This window comes from Prunus mume, linkage group LG1 (assembly GCF_029339155.1).
Source record: "Prunus mume cultivar Tortuosa linkage group LG1, ASM2933915v1, whole genome shotgun sequence".
Classification (NCBI taxonomy): domain Eukaryota; kingdom Viridiplantae; phylum Streptophyta; class Magnoliopsida; order Rosales; family Rosaceae; genus Prunus; species Prunus mume.
This window is the reverse complement of record NC_142698.1, coordinates 25,510,330-25,532,314: the sequence shown is the minus strand read 5'-3', so window position 1 is coordinate 25,532,314 and position 21,985 is coordinate 25,510,330. Positions and strand designations below refer to the sequence as shown.

At 36.9% G+C, this 21,985-nt stretch overlaps 3 protein-coding genes and 1 long non-coding RNA gene across 4 annotated transcripts; 1 reads left to right on the top strand and 3 right to left on the bottom strand.

The window, feature by feature from the left end:
* The first annotated feature begins 403 nt into the window (after window positions 1–403).
* LOC148921424 (uncharacterized) lies at window positions 404–4,473 on the top strand. The gene is made up of 3 exons (XR_016126389.1): window positions 404–855; window positions 999–1,156; window positions 4,435–4,473. It is a non-coding gene; the product is annotated as an uncharacterized LOC148921424 (long non-coding RNA).
* A 1,159-nt stretch (window positions 4,474–5,632) lies between these two features.
* On the bottom strand, window positions 5,633–8,421 carry LOC103323496 (expansin-A4). Its single transcript, XM_008225495.2, is given in 4 exon segments — window positions 5,633–6,256; window positions 6,259–6,416; window positions 7,685–8,003; window positions 8,152–8,421. Coding segments are annotated over 4 exon segments (780 nt in total). The 5' UTR covers window positions 8,306–8,421; the 3' UTR covers window positions 5,633–6,107.
* A 10,902-nt stretch (window positions 8,422–19,323) lies between these two features.
* On the bottom strand, window positions 19,324–20,777 carry LOC103323645 (putative LRR receptor-like serine/threonine-protein kinase At3g47570). The gene is made up of 2 exons (XM_008225653.3): window positions 20,234–20,777; window positions 19,324–20,138 (listed from the first exon to the last, which is right to left on the bottom strand). The coding sequence occupies exons 1-2, from the start codon at window positions 20,667–20,669 to the stop codon at window positions 19,789–19,791; spliced, it is 786 nt and encodes a 261-aa protein (XP_008223875.3). The 5' UTR covers window positions 20,670–20,777; the 3' UTR covers window positions 19,324–19,788.
* On the bottom strand, window positions 20,743–21,877 carry LOC148921423 (uncharacterized). Its single transcript, XM_089051212.1, has one exon. It carries the CDS (start codon window positions 21,799–21,801, stop codon window positions 20,743–20,745), a length of 1,059 nt encoding a protein of 352 aa, XP_088907338.1. The 5' UTR covers window positions 21,802–21,877.
* Between the last annotated feature and the right edge of the window lie 108 nt (window positions 21,878–21,985).

The window sequence follows — 21,985 nt, the reverse complement described above, 5'->3', positions numbered from 1 at the left end:
TTACCTCGAATTCAAGAAACCTTAATTGTAATACAAGAAACCAGACTCCATTCCAAATCAATATTCAAATCTTAGCAGAACAAGCATTAAAGACTGCATAATAGGATACCTGATCTAAACAGTTTTTTCGTTCTTTTGGCCCCTCTCACTTACTTCAATGCCTAAAATCAAAATGCTAATGTCCAGCGATTAACACCCTTTCTTTCTTGCTGGTTAAGTTAATTTAAAGGGTTTTCATTTCTAAAAGCAGAGAAGGAAAGTGGCTTGGCCCATCAGCATACATGTTGGTGGGCCTGGGCCGAAGACCAGCCGGCTTTCTTCTTCCTTGTTAAGAAACACTTTCGACACTGTCCAACACAGTACACTCCCTCAGGTAAAAAGTGCAGAAATTTTGTTCGCAGATTTCTGAGAATTTCCCGGTACAAAACCCAGCTCTCTTCTTCATGCATACATGCAAGAGAGCTAATTGGTGGGCGGAGGAAACGAAGTTTGCTTGGTTTCTCTCAGCCCACTTCTTTCTTCCTTCAAAAACCCAACACACTGCACTTTACTGCATTCAATTTCCAACCCAGCTACAGATTCTCACATAGTTGACTGTACCATTTTACTTCCTCTTTCTTTAATTGCCCTTTAAACCCAGTTTCCTTCTCTGTTTTTTTCCTAGTTAAGAGCTTCAATCAAATGCTCTGATGCCCAATTTTCCAGAACACTTATTTTTCATGTGGGTTCCAAGTTCCTACCAATTGCAATTTCGAAGACAAGCATAGCCGGCCAAAAAAACACCAAACCCAGCTGTGTTTTTGTATTTCAGGTTTGAAATGGATAGCTGTTCAGAAGAAATGGATAAAGCCATTGGTGAGTCTGAGTTTCAATTTGATGCCCATGTTGCCCTTTGCCTTTGAAAAGGGCTTCCTGTTTTCAATTTCATTTCTTTTAGTCCGGTTTTGTGGCCTGTAGTAGCTTACTAGCTTTATTTTTCATTTTATGCTGTTAAATAGCAAAATTGCATCAAAACTTTCAGGACCTAAGGTACCACCTTGAGAAGGCATTCTTAGAGCAGGGCAGAGCCTTGTTGAAATTTGAAGCTCAATGGAATGATCTTAAGAAAGAGCATAAGAAAGGTCTTGAGCAGCATGAGGTCAACCTGCAGCAAATGGTATTCTTGTTGTTCACAACTTAAATTAATTTACTTTGGTTTTGCTTGGATCATGAATTTCCACATACATATGGTGCATTTTCATGTCAGTTTGAATGTGTGATCTGGATTTTTGAGTAAATATATTGCCATTGACCCATTGGGATGAGCCTTCTCATGAATTTTCTTTTTACATTTGTTCTGGTTGTTCCAGTACTTATTGGATATTCAAATAACAGAAAAAGGATTAATCGGAAATTCCTGTTGTACTTGTTAAAGGTTGTACGTGGTTGTCTTTTCTATAGGTAACTATGGTTGAACTGAGTTTTGAGGACTTCCCCCACAACCAAAAAAAAAAAAAAAAACTGAAGTTTGGGATCCCTCTTCTTATGAATTTTTATGTAGAAAACTAGAGATCACACACCCTGTCTATCAGAAATTTATCTGAACATATCCAGTGTAAAGACATAACTGATCTACACTCCATACCAGGACTGTATTGATTCAAGAGTAAGGGTGGATTCACTTTTCGTGTGTATGGGAGCAAACGTGTCATGGGTTAAACGTACATCTACGCATAGATTTTTAGTCCCTGTTGTAAGCTTAATATATGCCAGGGGTTGTCTAACATATGTATGGTAGGTGATTCTGAATATCTAACATGTTGTCTGCTTTCCAAAATTAAAACTTTTAGCAGTAAGATTCAATCAATGGAAGAATATTTATTAGGCTTAATTACACATTTGCTCCCCAATTATGCTACGTGTCTCACTTTTCCCTGGAACTCATTTCTCCTCAAGACTACACATAGTGTTCAAAATACCCCATTCCTTCAAGTCTATAGTCTTTTCCATTGACAAAGTTGATGTGTCCCTACGTATGTAAGATTTGATGCACATTTTCGTCTGTCAACATCCTCTCTCCTCTCTCTCTTCTCTCTCATCTCTCTCTATCTTCCTGCCTGCTATGCTTCATTCTCTTTTGGCTCCAAACACAGCCTCTCTGACCTTGCCCCATAGACCTACCAAGGACTCCTATCAAAGTAGTCCTCAGACTATTGTAAAACTTGTTGACTCTAGTGATGAGTTGTGAATAACGGCTCAGGTGTTTCAACCCCATCAAGGGGATCAAAGAACGCTGAATTTACAGTCCTGAACATACTATCTAGCTTGGAAGGAAGTGTCTTAGGTGCTTGCAAAGGGCCATTGCCATGGCTGCATGCCGCGTTATTGTTTCTGTGTTCTCAAAGGCGGATGGCTATAACTTCATTTTCTTACCCATTGGATCTGCAGCTCCCAAGATTGAAATAAGACACTGAGCGTATAAAATTGGTTTAGGATTGTGAATAATTTCCATTGATATAAGGTTGTGTAAAACGCCTCAATATGTATATAGATATTGTTAAAATTTTGACTTCAACTAGTTTCCATTTTGTGATCATTCAGAGTCCTTTAAAGTGTAAATTCGTTGCATTAATAATCAAACTTGAAAATTTTCCAGAAACAGGGCAACAAAGTAACAAAGCAATGGTAAACAAAGCAACAAAGTACTAATCAAGATAAACTCAAATATTAAATCTCCCACCCAACAAAAACCCACCCTAGAAAAGCGCGACCAGGTCAGTTAACCTTGTCAAATAAACTGAGGCATCAAATCACATTTGAGAAGCAAGTGCAGTGAGGCTTTGAACATCAAACTCTCTGTCAGGAAGGTTAATCCTAGTTAGTTTTGGTGGAATTGGAAAAAAGGCTGAATATCTGTTTTAGGTAGATTTCTGTGATTTTGTTATCACTTTTTATTCTGTTTCCGTTTTGTGTTGGTATTGATGTGATAAGAGTGGTTAGAGGAGTGATATTTAAAGGAGGTGAGGAAGTAAGGGAAGATGGTAAGGAATGGGTCTGGCAGGGCTTTTCATGTGTGTATTTAAATGTTGATTTGTGGAATTTAATTGTTGATCAATACAATTATCTATCATTTCATTTCTCACCTTGCTTTCATGATCTGTCTTGATTTTTGAAAACTGAAAACTAAAAACAATATTTTTATCAAATGGGCCTTCATTTCCAAAGACCCTGGATTTATTTCAAGTTTTAAAGCAAGCTTATATAGCCACAAAGTTTCCCTTCTCACTTCCTTCTTGGAAAATCATGCAAAGGAACAGAAAAAGTTTATGTTGCTGCTTAGAATAGTTGAAATCTCAAATAAATAAGAGAAAAAATCCGTACCTATGTATTTAGCAAATCAAGCACAGAAAATAGCAGGGACGGTACAGTGTGGGGGCTAGCCCAGGTCATCTCAGGAAAAAATATCATTTCTAGAAATTTTAGCTTTTTAGCCCAGCCTACTCCACACTCTAGCAGCACAGCTTCTGGTTTTCGTTTTTTCTCTCCTTCCTCAGTACTGATAAGCTTGTGAATAGTCTTTGTATCTATTAGTTGTTGGGTTTTGTATTTCTAGTTTTTGTTAGTTTCTGTACTAGTATATTGTTTCCTGGCTGTGTCCTCTAGTAGTCTTTCCTCGTATGTATCATCTTGTAGCCTTTCTTCATTTGTGCTGTCTGTTGGGCGTGCCCTTCTTGATATGTGGTCTGTTAGCTTGTGGGCCTTGGGTCACTTGCTGTTTCTCTTGTTTGCCTTTAAGGTATAAGTTTGTTGAATCTTGTTATACATTGTTAATTAGCCTTAATTAATAAATTTTGGTTATAGAAATACATTTATATCTATGCATATGCATTGTCCTTGAGGAAAAGAAATTAGTTCAGCCCATCCCTTTCATGGCTCCATCCTTGGAGGAGTAGAGAGGAATATGGCTGAATCATGGGAAGAGAATAGAGGCGGAGAAGAAGATGAATGTTGCTGGGTGTTTGAAAACCGAGGTGTAGTTTGAGGGCAAAGTGAGCCAAAATGAGTTTCTGAGCAAAACTAGGAAGCTTTGTTCTTCTTAACTTCTTCTTCTTCTCTTTTCACTTTTTCTTCTCCATTCTGTAGTTATTTGGCCTGGTTTTGTTGCAATTATTTCGGGCTCTTCACTGATAGTCTTGTCAGCTGATTTATGGAGTTCTCCACTGCAATTATTTGGTTGCAATTTTTTGTTTTCTGCATTAAAGTTAATACGTCTTGTGTTTTGTTGTCCGAAGATCTAACATGTTGTTTTCACAAAATCAAACTGTTAGCAGTCAAAGTCAATTGATGGAAGAATGATTTTATGGTGTTATTCAGATTACATCAATCAATGCATGTCTGTGTTGTATTCATTTTATTGTTGTTCATGTCAAAATTAACCACCCTCCCATCTTTCAGGGTATCTCAGTGCCATCAATTGGGACAGGACACTTTGCTGCAAATCGAATGCGCCTTGTGGAACAACTCAATGCTTGGGCTTCTGGAAATGGTACTCCGACTGCTTAGCTACAAATGGTACTCCGACTTCTGAGGCTTCTGGAAATGGTACTCCAAAACTTCATTGTGACATATGCAATGTTTATTGCGACACCAAGGAGGTACTTGATAAGCATAAATTGGGAAAAAAGCACAAGATGAACATGGATAAGTTGAAAGGCAAAAACCCATCCCTGGACAAAATAGTAAGAGGCTGTTATCAACCTGTAGAGATTTGGAAACTAAGAGAGGAGGTTCTTGAAAGTGGGGCAGCACCCCATACTTACAAGGACTTGTGCTATATGTAATGGTCTGTCTTAGTGAGACAGATTTCAATAATCATCGTGCAGGGCAGAGGCATGCTGATGCTGTTGTTGCTATGGCGAAGAAGCATGCAGCTGGAACAAGTAGCCACCACCAGCCGGAAAGAGATTTTATGGTGGAAATCAATAACTTGCAGTACTGCAGTGGGAACTGTGAGCATCTATATTGATATTAAACTAGAATAATGTATGTTTCTGTTCTTATACAAAAAACATTTGTTTATGTACTTCTTTAACTAATTGATTGGAAGGTCTTGAATGTCAACCCATTGAAACAAAAGCGCAAAAGTTGTTCCTTATGATGAGCAGAAATTATCAAGATCAGATTCCCTCTTGAAAAGAAATGTTCATAAGGCATCCAAAGCCCGCTGCACCGAGAGGTTTTACTTTTTGGGGTTGTTAGAATCAAAGATGTTTGTTCTGTAAAGCACAAGCAGATGTTCGAAAATAACTTATTAAAGCGAAAATCAATTACTTACACCACCCATGTGATTGGTTAGTGCACATTCACCGATTGACCCATTTGCCATCATAAATCATTAAAATTACCATTATATTTGTGGTTCAAAAATCTTTAGCTTTTGTAAATATTTCAAGTAGTAAATAAACAGGAAATATCTCAAAATGCGATATTTATTTCAATAAAAGCGATATTAGGGGTAAATTAAATCAAACTTAAGACCTTTGATGCAGAGATAATAGTCTAAACACACTTGAGCTCTGAAAGTTCCTTTCATTTTCAAATCCAATATAAACCATGTAAAGCTGGTTGAATACTAACAAAAAGCCAAGTTCCATTGAAACAAACCAAATATACTTTCCAAGTAAATCAAAACAAAACAAGAAAATAACAAAGTTACTACTAGAAATACATTTCTCATGCATATAAATCATAATATACTACAACTTTAGCTTTGCCAGTATTTATAGGGTGCAGGGCTACAAATTCTCTGCAGCCGCCTCAACCTCCTCTTCTACAATTTCCTCACTTGGGTTTTTAATTTAATAATTAATTTCCCTTACACTTGTTACCCTGTTTTTACTTTTACCTACTGCCCCTCCTCCCCTGTCCACACACTCACAAAATCACACCAACCCAAAAGTCAAAGTTGTTCCTGACCCCCTCCCCACTAAACACACTTTCATTCTCCAACACCCAGTCAAAAACAGCATCTAGTAAGAACACCACAATGGCGCCAGAAAGGGTAAAATTGGAAAAACATATATTATGGCGGGAAAATCATAAATATGTGGACTTTTTCTCCTTGTTGTTCAGACTCTGAAGTTCTTCCCGGTGAATGTTTGACCGAACTGCCAATTGGCCGGAACAACGTTCCATGAGGTGGAAGTGCGCCTGTCACTGCCTCTGACCCTGAAGGACAACGATTGACCAACCAGAACGGCGTTTGACTGCCAGTTTGACCCCAGTTACGGCTCATGCTCATCCAGCCAGTCTTGGATCCTTTCACGCTCACCCGCACGATGTCCCCTGCACCCGCGACGTTGCTTACCAAAACCAGGTTGAAGTAACGGAAGCCGTTGATTGTGAACCTGATCCCTCCGCGCTTGCGGCATGGCACCCTGCGCAAAAAGTCAAAAAGTATAAGGGTATGTTCGTGATTTCGACCTGGTGAAAGTTTACGTGGATCGCGGACCGTGTTTTAAGGTGGGCGTCAATGAAATGCCCTTTTCCATATTGATCAACGGGTCTCGGACTTTTGGGAACTGTGCTGGGTATGGTCTTTGATTTCTACGTACAAAACCGAGACTTACATGCGCATACGATTTAGTAGTCAAAAAGGAGTACGTACGGTCCAGATCGTGCCGTAGACCAAAGACCATAATCCAGGGAAAAGCTAGGTTTGGTAGCTAATGCAAGTTTTTCTTCACAATTAAAAATCATACCAACCCTAATCGAGAATTTGACATAGTGTGTTATCTCAGATTTTCAATTCATAATAAATAAAGTTATTTGTAGCGCGTTTACTGATCACTCATTTATAATATATCAAACTATCTAACATATTACAACTTATTTTGACACGAGACATTCTTCGCCACATGATCATATAGAAGAAATAAAAATGTAAATTATGATCACGGGACGAAGACGCATGTTCTTCTAGTGGATAACAATAGGCCTAGAGTAAGGCCAAGGATGGCATATGGCAGCAGAGAAACTTTGATGAAATCTAGTAGCTTATGTTAAAACTAGAGTGTTTCTTGTGAGTTAATTATTCATGTTTACCCAATACTAGATTTCCTTTCAGCGTTTGGGACCAACAGGGCAAGAGCCAGACAGCTGAAAGTGACCAGTAAACGTCGAAGACTCGAAATTAACTAAACCCAACCACCATAGAAAAAAAAAAAAAATACGAATAACTAAAATCCAAGTGAGCTCTCTGTCACACATGGTCAGTAATAAGATTTGATAGAAACCATGACATTCTGCAAAAAGCAATAAAGACCCAGACCAGAGTCCAACTCATTCTGTACCACAAGCCTGACCCACAAGATAGAGAAAGATCACAACAATACTTTAAACAAAAGTGGTCTAATTTGATTTAAATTGTTTTTTTTAAAGCAAACCCATGTATTAATTTACTCTGAAAATTATCCAAAAACAAGATTTGCCCTACAAACAGAGCATAAAAAGTGGTCTACCTAAAATCAATGCATTTAAGCTTGTTTTTGAAAAAGTAACCCATGTATTAATTTACTCATTAAAAAAACCCATGTATTAATTTACTCTAAGAAATGTCCAAATTGCTGAAACAGAATAACAACCAAAACTAAAAACAGAGCACAAAAACAGAGCATAAAGAACAGAGCATGTGAGCTTTACTAACCTACGGTAAGAAACAGGGACAATTCCAGCTCTGTACTCGGCAATCTTGAGAAACATGGGCATGGCCAGGTCAAAGTGAGGCCTGGGAGGATTGCACCATCCGCCATTGTCGCTTGGTTGAGCAAAGTTTGGAGGGCAGAAGTTGGTGGCAGTGATGAAAATTGATGGGCTTCCAGAGTGGCACCAGTTTGGGTCGTTTGCACACTTGATTTCAAAGCAGGCACCGCAGCTGAGGCCATTGTTGAAGAGGGCAGTGCTCAGTGCAGCTGTGCTCACGCCATAGCCTTGGCTGTAGAGATTTCCATATCCACAAGCCCCACCTGAAAAATACAAGTTCTAGTTAAGTAATACTAAGTAAGCTAGCTTAATTAAGTTCTTGGCTGTAGATCTTTGACTGGTTTTGTTCAACTTTGCCTAGAAATATAGGGAATGCGTGCATTGAAAGAAAATGAGAGCCTTTTGACTTACCCATGGTGCCAGAGGCATCAGAGCCTCCGTAGAAGGTGGCATGAGCTGCTTCCCATGCACCCCCACTGTACACCCCTGGGATTCTTGCTTCAGCGACCCACATTAGTGAGATAAGTAGAGAGGCAAGGCAAGCAGAAGCACTCACCACACCCATTTTTCTTTTCTGAAGTTTCCCTAGAAACAAACAGAAAGTGAGAGAGAAAAAGGAAAGACAGAGAGAGAGAGAGGGAGGGAGTCAGTGAGGTACTGATAGGGTGAGGGATTAAAGAAGGGAGTGAAGGAGTACTTATGGAGGTGGCTATAGGGGCAATATTTGGAATTTTCAGACTCAACCCATCATAAATGTAGAACTATAAATAAAATGAATTTCATCCCCACTCTCATTCTCTAACGCTTGTATGTCACTCTCTAATTGTATTGCACCTTGTACTGATAAGTGTGGGGCCTGCCTATGTTCTTCTCCAATTTCCCAATTGATGGGAGGTTGTGTTTATGCAAGCTCTTGTAGGCGAGTGTCGGTATCTTCACCTTTTTCCTTTTCTCTACTTTTCTCTTCTCTATTTTTCCCGGAAAATTTATTTAGAGGTTGTTCAATTTTTCCTTTGCTCCACACCTAATGATGTTTAATACTGGTTTTGCTTAGTCTTTTGTCAAGGCACATTCTGACAACCCACATGATGTTTCATGCGTACCGCGGAGGAAACTGACTAAAACCATGAATAAGGTAGGCAATGCTGATGTGTCAAATTACGAGAGACATCCACAAATTATGTTCATTAGGCGAGTTCGTATATTTTGTGTCGTAAAATTTGAATGAAAATGTTTGAGTTTATCGCTAACGTCACGTTCACAATTCGTTCTTCAATACTTGAATTACATGTCTCTTATTCTTTTTGGTATCTGAATTATTGGTCTCCTTCTTCGCTTTATGTACATGCTTTGAATAACATTGAAGCTACTATGCTAACTTCATTTGTGGTCATGTGACATCACAGAAGAGGAGGTAGGGCTATTAGGCATGAAATGTAATCTTGAATCCTTAATTGGGTACACGAGAAAAGTAAAGGGGTTTGTTTAGATCTGGGACTCAAAGAGAGTGACTTTGGAGTCAGTCTGAAGTTGAGGCGTGATCAGCGGCTGTGATTTGAGGACATTCTCCGGGGGCCCACACAAGATTTCATTGGGCACGAGAAGGATACACATATGCAGTGCAATCTAAAGCCCCACTAGCTAATAAGAGATCTAAGCAAGCATAGTGCACCACAAAAGCGTGTGGGTGAGTGGTGCAAGCAAAGCAAGAGATGCCCAAAGTAAAAAGTAGACAATCCTAATGAGCAATGAGGCAGGGAGCCTACAAAACAAGAAGACAGTTGAGAGAGATATCAACGTGGGTTGTAGGACCCATAATGTAATCAGCGGCCCATATACGCCTGGCTTGTAAGTGGGACCCAAAACACACAATAATATAATTAAGTTAATCTAAACCCTAAACGCAAACAAACCTTCTTCAATTAATCTCGAGCCACACCTCACTCAAATTCTAATTAAAGTCGTCCTTTCTTTCTTTATCAGCCAAAAGCCTATATTTGCATAATTACATGCATGCATATGTGTTTTTGTCACCTTTCCCACTTTCAGCTAACTTTGCTGCAACCAGCACGGATGGCCCACCGGTAAAATAACCGGCATGGTATAAATTGTGAGCTCAAATGTATTAATTTGCACGTGATTGCACGTATTTAGAGTTAAATAATTTAATCTTTAAATTTTCTAAACGTAGTCTGTAAGTGATTGCATGTATTCAAAGTTAATTGATTTTGAACGATATGATATAAGTAGGGTAGGTTTTCCTATTACTCATAAAGTTTTTATTTCTTAGTTGCATGATTCACTGTCATTTTTCTCTCAATCTACTGTGCAATTATTATTACATTGGATACCCATTAGAAACAAGCTGGTGAATGGTGATATAATGATTTGATTACCCCTCCCTTTATCGGTTTTCTCTCCTTTTATTTTCGAATTTTTTTGAGGAAGCTTCTCTGTTTGTCAACACATCAAACTATTTACATCAAAAGAAGGGGAAGGGTGGATTTTGTGGTAGACTTTGCATATGTTGCAAGAAAATTCGCATGAGATATAGAGGTCAATTTGGGGCGGGAAAGGAAGCTTACATTTTCCAGGGATCTTTTGTCATTATATAGAGCAAGAGAGGTGAATTGATGCGACTTTTATATGGTACGTACGAACGCGTACTAAATATGTATTAGATTAATCAAACCGCGAATTAGATTCCAAAATGTTGCATTAGTCATGTCATGACGATCCTTCGAACGTGGTATTTCTAGGTGTTTGTATCGCGTACCAATTCGTACTGCGCCCCTTATAGTCCAAATGAGAACAAGTTTGAAGACATCCGATCCCAGAGTGCAATTTCAATATATTTAAAATGGTCATTCAAGAAAAAGAAAATCCATCAATGAAAGGTACAAAGGAAACTTACCTACAAATTTATAAATTAGGATATTATCAAAAAAAATATAATCCATGAAACAAAATAAATATGAAAAAATAAAAAATAAAATTGTGGCTTGGACCGCTGGGTCAATACATTGGTGTGACATCCGGGAAATCTTTAGCTCCCCATGTGCATGCGATACCACTGTGATTGAATTTTTGATACGACCTCAAACGTGGACCAATAGCTAGTGACCACGTAGGTGGTGGGGTTGGGATTTGATGGATGCGGGACCAGCCTGACATTGGGTTCATGATGGCCTGTGATTAGAGCGTGCAGGTCACTCGCAGCCATGTGAGGCTCATCATTGTGGCCTGATTTATTCTCCAAGTCAAAAAAAAAGGAGCCAGCCATCCACCGTCCATGTGAACCTGAATTTGGCTGTTTGCTTTTGTCTCGAGGGTTTTTATTAGTGGGTTCGGAAAATTGGATGTTCAGTGAACTAAGCTTGCTCATCATCTTGTTTAACATGTTTGTTTGGTGGGATGGAGATTAAAAAGATGAGTTTGGCATCTTGGGAAAGCATAATTTAGTTTGGATTTTGTCATGCTCATATATTTCCAAGATTATAAATTCATAATTCATGCCCTTTAACCTTGAAGTGATTGTAGTTCAAATTCTTAATTAGTTATAAATTCTCGAAATTTAAGAGTCCGTTTGATAACCATTTTAATTTTAGTTCTTATTTTTTATTTTTTGTGCTAGAGTATTAGAGGAAAATGAGATTGAGAGAGAGGATGAGAGGAATGAATAACAAAAGTGAAAACAAAAACTTGAAAGTAAAAACAATTTGAAATAGATTTCAGTTTTTAGTTTTTGTTTTTACTTTTGTTACGCATTCCTCCCATCAACTCCTCTTATCTTCCCTCTCAATCATATCTTCACTCTCATTCTCACTTTCATTCTCCCTCTTTTTTCTCTAAACTCTAACACACAAAAAAGGATTATCAAACATGCCCTAAATCTATTTGTTTTGTACTAATTCTCTTTTCAACGGTGAAAGAGTTTCTAAATTTGATTCCTTCACTCCCTATTGACTAAAAAACAAAGGAGTGAAAGATAGTTGTTCAACGAATTCTACTTTGAATTTGATCTTTAGAAATACATTCTCAAGGGGATCTTAAAAAAAATAAAGAATTTAAATCATTATATTATATTGTGGGATGAAGATCAATAATTTAATCATTCATTCTCTTGGAAGAAAAAGACATCCTATGTAGAACAAATATCTAATTTAAGCGATCAAAGTTGCATATGGTTGATTCAATCTTTGAGCCCCCAATTAACAATGCGTTGACATCTTCTTTTGTGTTCACGTTTATGCTATGATATCAAACTATACCATGGCGGTCTTAATATAAAAAAATATCCAAAATTAACTACTATAATCAAAGGTGTTTGACCTATGCTATTGGAACGTTTCGATTTGGCTTGTAATAGGCCTAAGCATTTTACTTTGTATTTTCAACAAAGCAGTTCCTTAAATTTGTTGTTTACCTAGGGGTCGTCATACTTAATCATGTGTAAATCCATAAAAACTTACGTGAGAGGACTTTCTTGTTACATGGTAGGATGAGTACACGTAATATGTTATATTTGTCTATTGCTCATTCGTTCATGCAATGAAGAAGTCTTCACTCAAGTTTTTCATAAATTATCAAATACTGCTTCATTATTTGTTTCTTCTTCGGAAATATTGGCCTTTACTTACAGATCAGCTCATGTTCGAATCCCCATAATATCATAATTGTGTGTGTGTGTGTGTGTGTGTGTGAAATCTCCCTCCCATGTAGTTTAGATTATCGCTTAAAAACAAAAGAGTAAACTAGAATTAAATTTAGAAAGAAAGAAAGAAAGAAAGAAAGAAGAAAAGTGTTCATTTTGTGGCATCCATTTTCCAATCTAAATGAAGAATTGCTTACAACTTGCAGTTGGCTGCTGAATATGTCATAATACTTGCAATGAATTATACACCTAAAAATTGAATTGGGTAGCCTTAATTATATAACCTTAATTAAAAATTTCAAGAATCATTTTACCAATTTATCACAAGGGCTGATTGAATCTTTGAGTCTCCAGTTAACAATGCGTTGACATCTTCTTTTGGCTTCATGTTTATGCTATGATATTATTAAAAAAAAATATATCCAATAACTATTATAATCAAAGGTGTTTGACCTATGCTATTGGAACGTTTCGATTTGTCTTGTAATAGGCCTAAGCATTTTACTTTGTATTTTCAACAAAGCAGTTCCTTAAATTTGTTGTTTACCTAAGGGTCGTCATACTTAATCATGTGTAAATCGAGTAAAACTTACGTGAGAGGATTTTCTTGTTACATGGTAGGATGAGTACACGTAACATGTTATGTTTGTCTATTGCTCATTCGCTCATGCAATAAAGAAGTCTTCACTCAAGTTTTTCATAAATTATAGAATACTGCATATTAGAGGTCTGATTGAATTCTCACAGATCATAGTTTTGTGTGTTTGTGTGTGTGTAAGAAATCCCCTCCCTTGCAGATTAGAGTATCGTTTGTACTAAAAAAAACAAAAGAGTAAACTAGAATTAAATTTAGAAAGAAAGAAAGAAGAAAAGTGTTCATTTTGTGAAATCCAATTTCCAATCTAAATGAAGAATTGCTTACAACTTGCAGTTGGCTGCTGAATATGTCATAATACTGGCAATGAATTATACACCTAAAAATTGAATTGGGGTAGCCTTAATTATATAACCTTAATTAAAATTTTCAAGAATCATATTACCAATTAATCACAAGGGCTGCTTGCCAGGAAAGAAAAGAGAGAAAAGAACAAAATATTAACACAAGGGTAAGTGAAAACTAACTTCTCTAGCTAGGATTAATTGTACAAATTGCCACTTGAGCCGACTTTACTTTGGTAGATGACCTTAAAATCATTTTGAAGGCTCTTATTTATGGGAGAACTGCCCTGGTCGTTAGGGAAAATTCCAACTCCAATCTAGCCTTGATTGTTGGATTCAAAGTTAATAACTCCAGTCTGACTTGTAAACTGCAGTTGTTGAGACAAATTAATGCAATTCCATGCCCTACAAGTATGTTAAAAGGATGCTCTGTGTCCATTTGGGAATTGGGATGTGATTGAATTCCTTATTGGGATAGCTTCACTTGTTTGAAAAGGAGCTCCAAAGAGATCCTATCACGTGTTATGTCACATTAACATATGGGATAGATAATTCAAGAAAGATGGCTATATACCCATATGAATACAGGGTATCAGTACATGTGGGCGAGAGAATTCAAGAAAGATAAACATATACAACCATATCCATGTGGGTAGGAGACCAGAGAGACTTGGCAAAGGGCACAAGTAAATGTGCCCCCACCAAATATTTAGTTATTGCTTACGTATACGTCCATTCCTATCCTTATCTGCGATCTTTGCCTCCATGTGAGCTTCTAATCTGAAATAGATCCTTAATACATCATCTGGTTTGTCAAATTTTGAGGCCTATGTGGCCCATGCATGAAAAAGAATTTAAATAATTGGGGTCATGTATAATTCAATTAAAATTTCCTTTTTTTTTTTTTTTTTTTAAGATTCAAAATTTATTTTTTGTCAAAATTAGAAAAGAGGAAGGGAATTTTCTCGAACACACTGGCAAGGTGCCATGAGAGTTGGAATATGAGGATTCACATTGTTAGGCTGCTGGTTTGCAAAAGCTTACTAGAATGACTGAGTTTCTGGAACAAAGTCTTGCACTTTGGAACAAGTGGACGGGGGAGGAGGGACATGGAACTGTAAGGAAGTTTGACTAGAGCGAGAGGAGGACAAGTCTGTCAGTGAAGCAGGGCTGCTTTAGAAATGAACATAATAGATAAGGTTAAAAAGCTACATTTGGACCCAAAAAGAGAGGTTAAAAAGCTACATATATTCTCCAAATCAAATGTGACGGTGCCAAGGAATCTCATTACAGTTAAGTTGAATATCAATTTAAATAAATTTGCAATATTAGGACATGAATTAATAAGAGTGATGGATTCACAATATTTTTTGTGTAGTTGGGTTAGACGGTGACCCACTCCTACCAATGTTAATATTGTCTTTACTGCTTATTATATGTAGTATTTTATCATTAAAATGTGAGGTTTTATCATAAAAAACATTGGTGCTATTAGACCATCTCCAACCATGAGGGCCAAACAAATTTTAGGATTATAGCCCCAAAACCTTCTCCAACCATGTATAATGAGGGTGGTAATTTGATGAAATCTTGGTGGAATTTCCCAACTTTCCAGTCCGTGGAATTTCAGGCCCCAAGTTAAGCCAACTTGCAGCATGTGAAGGAATGACAAGACAGAGCAAATTTGCTGGACACGTGGAAGGCTCACATCAAAGGGACGTTGGAATCCAACAGCTCCCTTTGAAAACCAATTATGCATCTACTTGTTCTTTTTTTAATTCTTTATATAATCTTTTGGAGCCTTTAAAAGCTGGCCACGTGTAAAGCAAAGGGAACCAACTTTTTGTCATTTTTCAAGCTTTCTCAAATAGATATAAACAGCCCATATTTTTTTCAACTTGATTTTTAACGAGAAAAAGAAGATCCAATTATCAAAATTAAAATCAAATGGTTAAAATAATATTTGTAATTTATCTAAATGAGATCCCACTCTCAAACTATACAATCATTCTCATTTAATTTCAAGCCAAAAAAAATGTTATGTTCATGGAATTTTAATTTTTTTAGATTAAAATATTTAGAAAATTAATTCACGAATGTTGAAACAAAATTAATGTCAAGAAAAATTAATGACAAAAATTTAAGCGTTAATCATTCTTAAACAATTTATAAAGTTATGGACTCAAATTATGAGTCCGCAAGGTTGGAGGAAAAAACAGTTTGAGTCCTAAAAATACATGAATAGTTGTATTTTGGAAGGTGAAAATTTGAGCTTTAGCCCTAACATGGTTGGAGATAGTCTTAGTAGTAGAACTGCTTACTATACGTTGTATTTTATTTTAAAATGTGAACGACAGATGCTTAACCTAATTAAGATTGAGGTTTCAATTTAGAGCAACCCCTCATAAAGTTTTGGCTGGGAATAATTAAAGTGGGAGGGCCAAGCTACATGCATAATAAGGGGAAGTTCATTTAAGTAGAACTTCTCCTTGAATCATAATAATATGGAGGGGTACAAAATGATTGAAGGAGTTTCTTCAATTGGGCAGTTACCCAATTTTGGGGCCAAATTATAATTCGGTTGGGTGTGGTAGTTAGAACTTGAATAGTTCCCCATAGATTCAGGAAGTGTTTCCAAGTGAAAAAGAAATGTAAACCAAACAAAATCATGAACATTATAATGCTCAAGTTCGCATGCATATTGTTGGTTGGACAGAGGGAACAAATTTCCCAAATATACCTATTTTGCAAAACACTCTTTATGCCTATATTCAAAACAAATTGTTTGCACCTTTACGCAATCTCCATGAGAAAAAAGCCACAAGTTTCTCAACCAACCAAGCAAATAGGTATCATATCCAAGACAAGAGAGCCAATTACCTTTAAAAAAAAATCATGAATTCTTTTTATTTTCTTATATATAAAACAGCAATATGCAGGTGCAGCTAGCACCATCATTCACTGTGTCTGTCCAAATATCACATGGGCCTTTCTTTCCTTTTCTTTTACAAAATGGCCAAAGTAGCTTGGATTCTTCTTTGCAATATAAAAACCAACTACTACAACAACCAACTTAACTGCCTCTTATATTATCAAGATTCTTGTTTCCGAAAGCAAGATGGGGAGGTAATAATTAATTTGTTTTAGTGTCTTAATTAATGGGATTTAATTTGCTTGGTGATGAGATTATGTGGGAATCACCTACCGCATGCATGCAAATTGCACAAGACAATCCGTGGACAAACCGCCACCATCATTTGGACCTTCACCCAGCTATTATTCCTTTGAAAGCATTGGAAATAATGAATAAAATTGATTCTTCTCCAACTTTACCAAGTGGGTCTTAATAAGTTTATACCAAGTAGACACCTAAAAGTAAAAGGTAAAAATGAACAAGAGAGGTGCCAATCTACTCCGGCGCTGATAGTGAGAATAGTCAATTTCCCTCAAAACTTATTTTTAAAAACAAAAAGAGGTAAACATAAGCACGCATAGCTACCTTCCTAATAGGATGCTGGTCTAATGAAGCTTGGTTACCCAGTGAGAAGGTTGATAGAAAAAAAATGAACAAGGCTAGGTACGTTGGTAGAATAAGACCCACCATCTGCCGCAAGCTCTAAGACCAAGGTTAACTCCAAAAATTGAAGATGAATCTCACTTCATGTTAAATATGAATTCCAATTTGCATGGTTTGGTCAATTAACAGATCATCGTAAAGTAAATGTTGATTTGTGTGACATAATAGCAGATTTATTATTCAATATGAATCCCAATTTGCATTATTTATTCAATCGGTTACAAAGACATCAAGTCAAGGGCAAAATGGGCATTAGAATGTCCATTAATAAAAAAAATCAGTTGACCCATCAGCATGGCCATTAATACATCATCCTTAAAAATACATTATAGAAAGAGAAATGAACGCTTCAGATCCGGGGGTTATCCTCTGGATCCCGTAAGATCTTTGGTTGTTGGTGGATCTATGTTGATTTATTTTTCATTTGGCATATCTATTGTTTCATATTTGGATTGACTTTGGTTGTGCCTCATCTTGCGAGGCTGCTTTTTGAGGTGTTGTGACTTGGTCATGATAGATCTACTTCTCATTGGTACATTGAGGTCTTGGAGTAACTAGGTGACGCTCTCTATGTTATGCCTTGAAAGAAGATTAATGACGGTTGGTTTCCCTTTTGCCGACGTTATTTTAGTTTTTATTATTATTTCGGTTTAGTTTGTTCAATAAAGTCCAAAAATTCTGAGTTTGCTAGGTGTTCTTAGTCTCTTTAAGAGAGTCATGCCGGTTAATAGATAGTTTTTGTTTTTGATGTCATTGGATTAGATTCAGAGAAATTATGGCGGTTGAAAAGGGTTTTAGAAAAGTTATGTTCGAGTGTGATTTTCTCCAGATCGTTTTAATTTTTTGGCTGGCCCAAGTTATTGGGGAAGTTTTGCCCATAATTGCTATATTGTTATTGAAATGACTCCATTTACCATATGTGTCCTTTATACTTTTTATTCTTATTGATCTAATAAAATTTTATAGCATTTTTATATTAAAAAAACCACGTGGGTTTTCCCAATGAATGCTTTAGGTTTTGAATTTCAATTTTATTTGCTTTGGTAAAAAGATAGTTGAGAGAAAATCAATGATGAAATAGGGCAATAAACTAGTGCCACAGGCAATTATGTTTGGTTCGGAAAAGATGGGAGGAAATTAATTGAACGACTGCTAGGCCCTTTGTAAATACTAAATAATGAATCAACTTGCTTTATAATAGGCCATGGGCTTGGGAAATGGGCGTCTCTAGACAGCGTGTTTGGGCCCACCCAACAACAGCCTAATGTGAAGTGTCTCAGATTTATTTAAGAGACAAGATATAGTTGTTTGATAGCTTTAATCACATTTCTAGGGCTGCAGCCTGCAGGCCCAAAACACACCAACAAAACGACGTAGTAGTAGTATTCTCCGTTGCCTTTATATATTTATGACATCAGTTTTTTCCTAAACACCGATGCTAAAGTGCCTTTTGTGTGCCAAAAACACATCGACCTCGATGCCTAAACCTGCAATGACATCAGTAGTTTTAATAGTTTTGATGCTAAACATGGTTTATGGCATCAGAATTCTCTACTACACTGATGCTTTTTATGACTTACAACATCACAGAAAACAATAGTGCTGATACTATTACTAGTTATAGGCATCCGTTGTCTTATAGGTGCTATTGTTTTAAATTTTTAACTTTAGTTATTTGTGCAAAATTGAGGTTGTTATAAACAATATAGATATCACACTTTACTTAGTTACTCTCTTAAAATATCAATTCAAATCATGTTTTATTGCCCACTGCACATCAACAAACATATATTAATTTAAATATATCCATATACTTGATATATATTCCATAAATCACAATTTTTCCTACCCCACGTATGATCCATACTTGTCTATAAGCAAAATACTTCCCTTCGTTACTTCACCACCTACTTCACCAACCAAACTAATTCAGCACACCTACCTACATGTTATTAGTTCCCTTCATTATTTCACCAGCCAAAATAATTCACCAACAATGAATATGAACTGATCAACTTAACTTTTTTGTTGAACCAAACAAAAATAACATAAAAAATTCCAACTTTCAATACCTAATTAGTTAAACAGATGAATAAAGACACATTTATATTATACATGAGAGGAAAAATCAATCATGAAAGATAGGGCAATAACTATATAGTGCCACAATGGGTTAGCTCATGTGAGCGTGCGATTATATTTTTGTTGTTATTAATTTTTGATAGTTTACGTTATAAGGTGGATGAGGATTGGACGATGATTTTTCAAAGACACACTTTTTCTCTAAGTTAAACCCCATTTGCAAGCATGCAATTATCTTTAGAAGACTGCTAGGCCCTTTGTAAATAATGAATAAACTTGCTTCACAATAGGCATGGGCTTAGGAAATGGCTGTTATAGTCTTTAGAGAACGTATTTGGAACAGGATCAAGTGTACTTCCAGATTTATTTAAGATAAGAGATTTACACAAGATGCAATAGTTTGATAGCTTTGATCACATTTCTAAGGGCTTCAGGCCCAAACACACAAATAAAACGACGTAGTAGTAGCAGAACTCCCATATACTGTATCAGGCTAGCAACAACACATAAAAAATATACAAATTTATAAATAAACCCAATCCTAGACATGTATTTATAAAAAAACTCAAGCACTATTTAAACATAGAAACACACCCAAAATCAACCTCAAAGTCAACTTTTTGGGTGTGTTTATAAATGAGTTTTGAGTGTGTATAATGATGGGTTTTGGGTGTGTTTATAAAGTGTTTTGGGTGTTGGGTTTTTTTATAATTTCAACCTCCATTTTGGGTGTTTTAGTGAAACTCCCTAAAAAATAATATCCCCATCACACACAAACCCGTAGCAGAAAAAGTTCCTATCCAAGAAGAACGTCTCTAATGGAATGCAGCTCAAATGCAGCATCACTGATATTCTTCAGACGGTCCGTTGGAGATTCAGCAGAGCATTCAATTCCAATTCTAAGTATTGAATTCAAGCACACCTCAATCTTTTGAACCCTTTTCTCGTTGGTGCCTCCTTCAAAAAGTGTTGAATCTACAATCTCCATAACTCGATTAGGGAAAGCCATTTTAACATAAGCATGAAGGTTTAGGTCCCCATTAAACATGTCGTCAGTGGGTCGCTTTCCTGTGAACATCTCTAACAGAAGAATACCAAAGCTGTAGACATCCCCATTTGTTGACACGTCACTTCCCATGCCGTACTCTACCATTGAAACATCATAAGATATTATCAGCACAATTGTTAGTAAAATAGCTAAACTTGATCAGATTTAAAAAGAAAAAAAGGACACCACTTACCTGGAGCAGCAAAACCAACCGTTCCTTTTATTCCAATGGAACTTGTGTGATTGTTGGAAACATTAATACCAGCTTCTTGGGAGAGAAATCTTGCGAGTCCAAAGTCAGAAACATGTCCAGTCATCTCGTTGTCCAAAAGAACATTGCTTGGCTTGAGATCACAATGAACTATCGGTGTTTCACAATGATTATGAAGATAATCCAATGCACAAGCAACATCAATGGCAATGTCTAGCCTTTGCTCTAGATTGAGTGCCTCTCTTACCTCTTCAATTTCAGTAGGAGGATGCAGCCACTCCTCCAAGCTTCCTCTGTCCATGTACTTGTAAACCAGAGCCTTGAAGTCATTACCATGAAAGTCAACACTTGAACACGCAGTTATAATCTCGACAAGATTTCGATGCTTGATGTTTCTTAAAGCCTCACATTCGGCCATGAAACTCCTCGATGCTCCATGGCGTAACAAGTTGAACACCTTCACAGCAACAAGTTGATGTTTATCATTATCATCAAGAATTCCTTTGTACACAGACCCAAAACTGCCTGCACCCAATCAAATTAGCCGAAGAGAACTCGTCAGTAGCTCTTAGGAGAGTTGCATATGACACTTGCGAAAAATTGCTCGCCAATGTGTTCAGCGGAATCTCTTTCCTTTTCCTTCTTGACGAACAGAGGAAGAAATAGGACATCACCATAACTATTACAAGAAGAGCAACTCCGGAAAGTACTAACGGGATTATTAATTTCGAGCTACGAGATGATCCTCCTTTTTGGGACTTGCACTTGGGCAGTTGGAGATCAGCAATACCTCCACAGAGCTTGGTGTTGCCGGTAATTGAAATCGCACTTGCATTTTTAAAAGCACCTCCTCCAGTTGGTACCGCTCCCCAAAATTCATTGAATGATAGGTCTAGTTTCTTTAAGAAGACAAAGTCCCCTAAGAATTTTGGAATTTCACCCGACAAATTGTTGCGAGAAAGGTCTAATTCTTCTATGCCTCTCAACCCAATCATAGATGAGGGAATAGGCCCCTTGAAGAAGTTGCCTTGCAAGTGCAAAACTTCTAAACTCTCACATGAACCAAGGCTACTAGGAAGTTCTCCAGATAACATGTTATTAGAAACGTCCAGTACACCTAGACTCTTCAACTTCCCAACCTCCGTCGGAAGAGAACCGGTAAAGTGGTTCGTGGACAAGTTTAAATAAATTGATAAGGATGGGAGGCTGATAACTTGTTGAGGTATTGCGCCGCTAAGTTTATTATTAGATAAATCCAAGTATATTAACCGCTGGCAATTCCCCAGGCTTGAAGGGATGACGCCTTCAAGATTATTTCCATTTAAGGAGAGTCTGTATAACTTGGTTAAATTTCCTAAGGAGGATGGAATGCTTCCTGATAATGCACTCATAGAAATATATAATTCCGCAAGGCTTGAAAGCTTCTGAATTTCAGTGGGGATGCTACCGGTGAAGCTATTTCCCCACATTCCCAACGATTCCAAGCTGACCAAATTTCCTATGTCTGTTGGGATGCTTCCATGTATTTGGTTTCTGTGAAACCAAAACATTTCAAGCTTGGTTGAGAGATTGGATATTGATGTGGGCAACGTCCCTCCAAAATTGTTGTCACCCACCAACAACAGTTTTAACTCTGTGGCATTGGTCAAGTCCGTGAGGAAAGTCAAGTGATGAACAGTCGGGTCAGATCTAGAAGAAATAATTGTGTAATGAGTTTATTTATTTATTTTATTT

Coding starts and splice junctions, on each gene's coding strand:
- LOC103323645 (XM_008225653.3), bottom strand. CDS start 20,669: ATGGCCGAATGTGAGGCTTTAAGAAACATCAAGCATCGAAATCTTGTC. Junction 20,139..20,233: donor GGTTGGTTTTGCTGCTCCAG/GTAAGTGGTGTC, acceptor TTTCAATGGTAG/AGTACGGCATGGGAAGTGAC.
- LOC148921423 (XM_089051212.1), bottom strand. CDS start 21,801: ATGTTTTGGTTTCACAGAAACCAAATACATGGAAGCATCCCAACAGAC.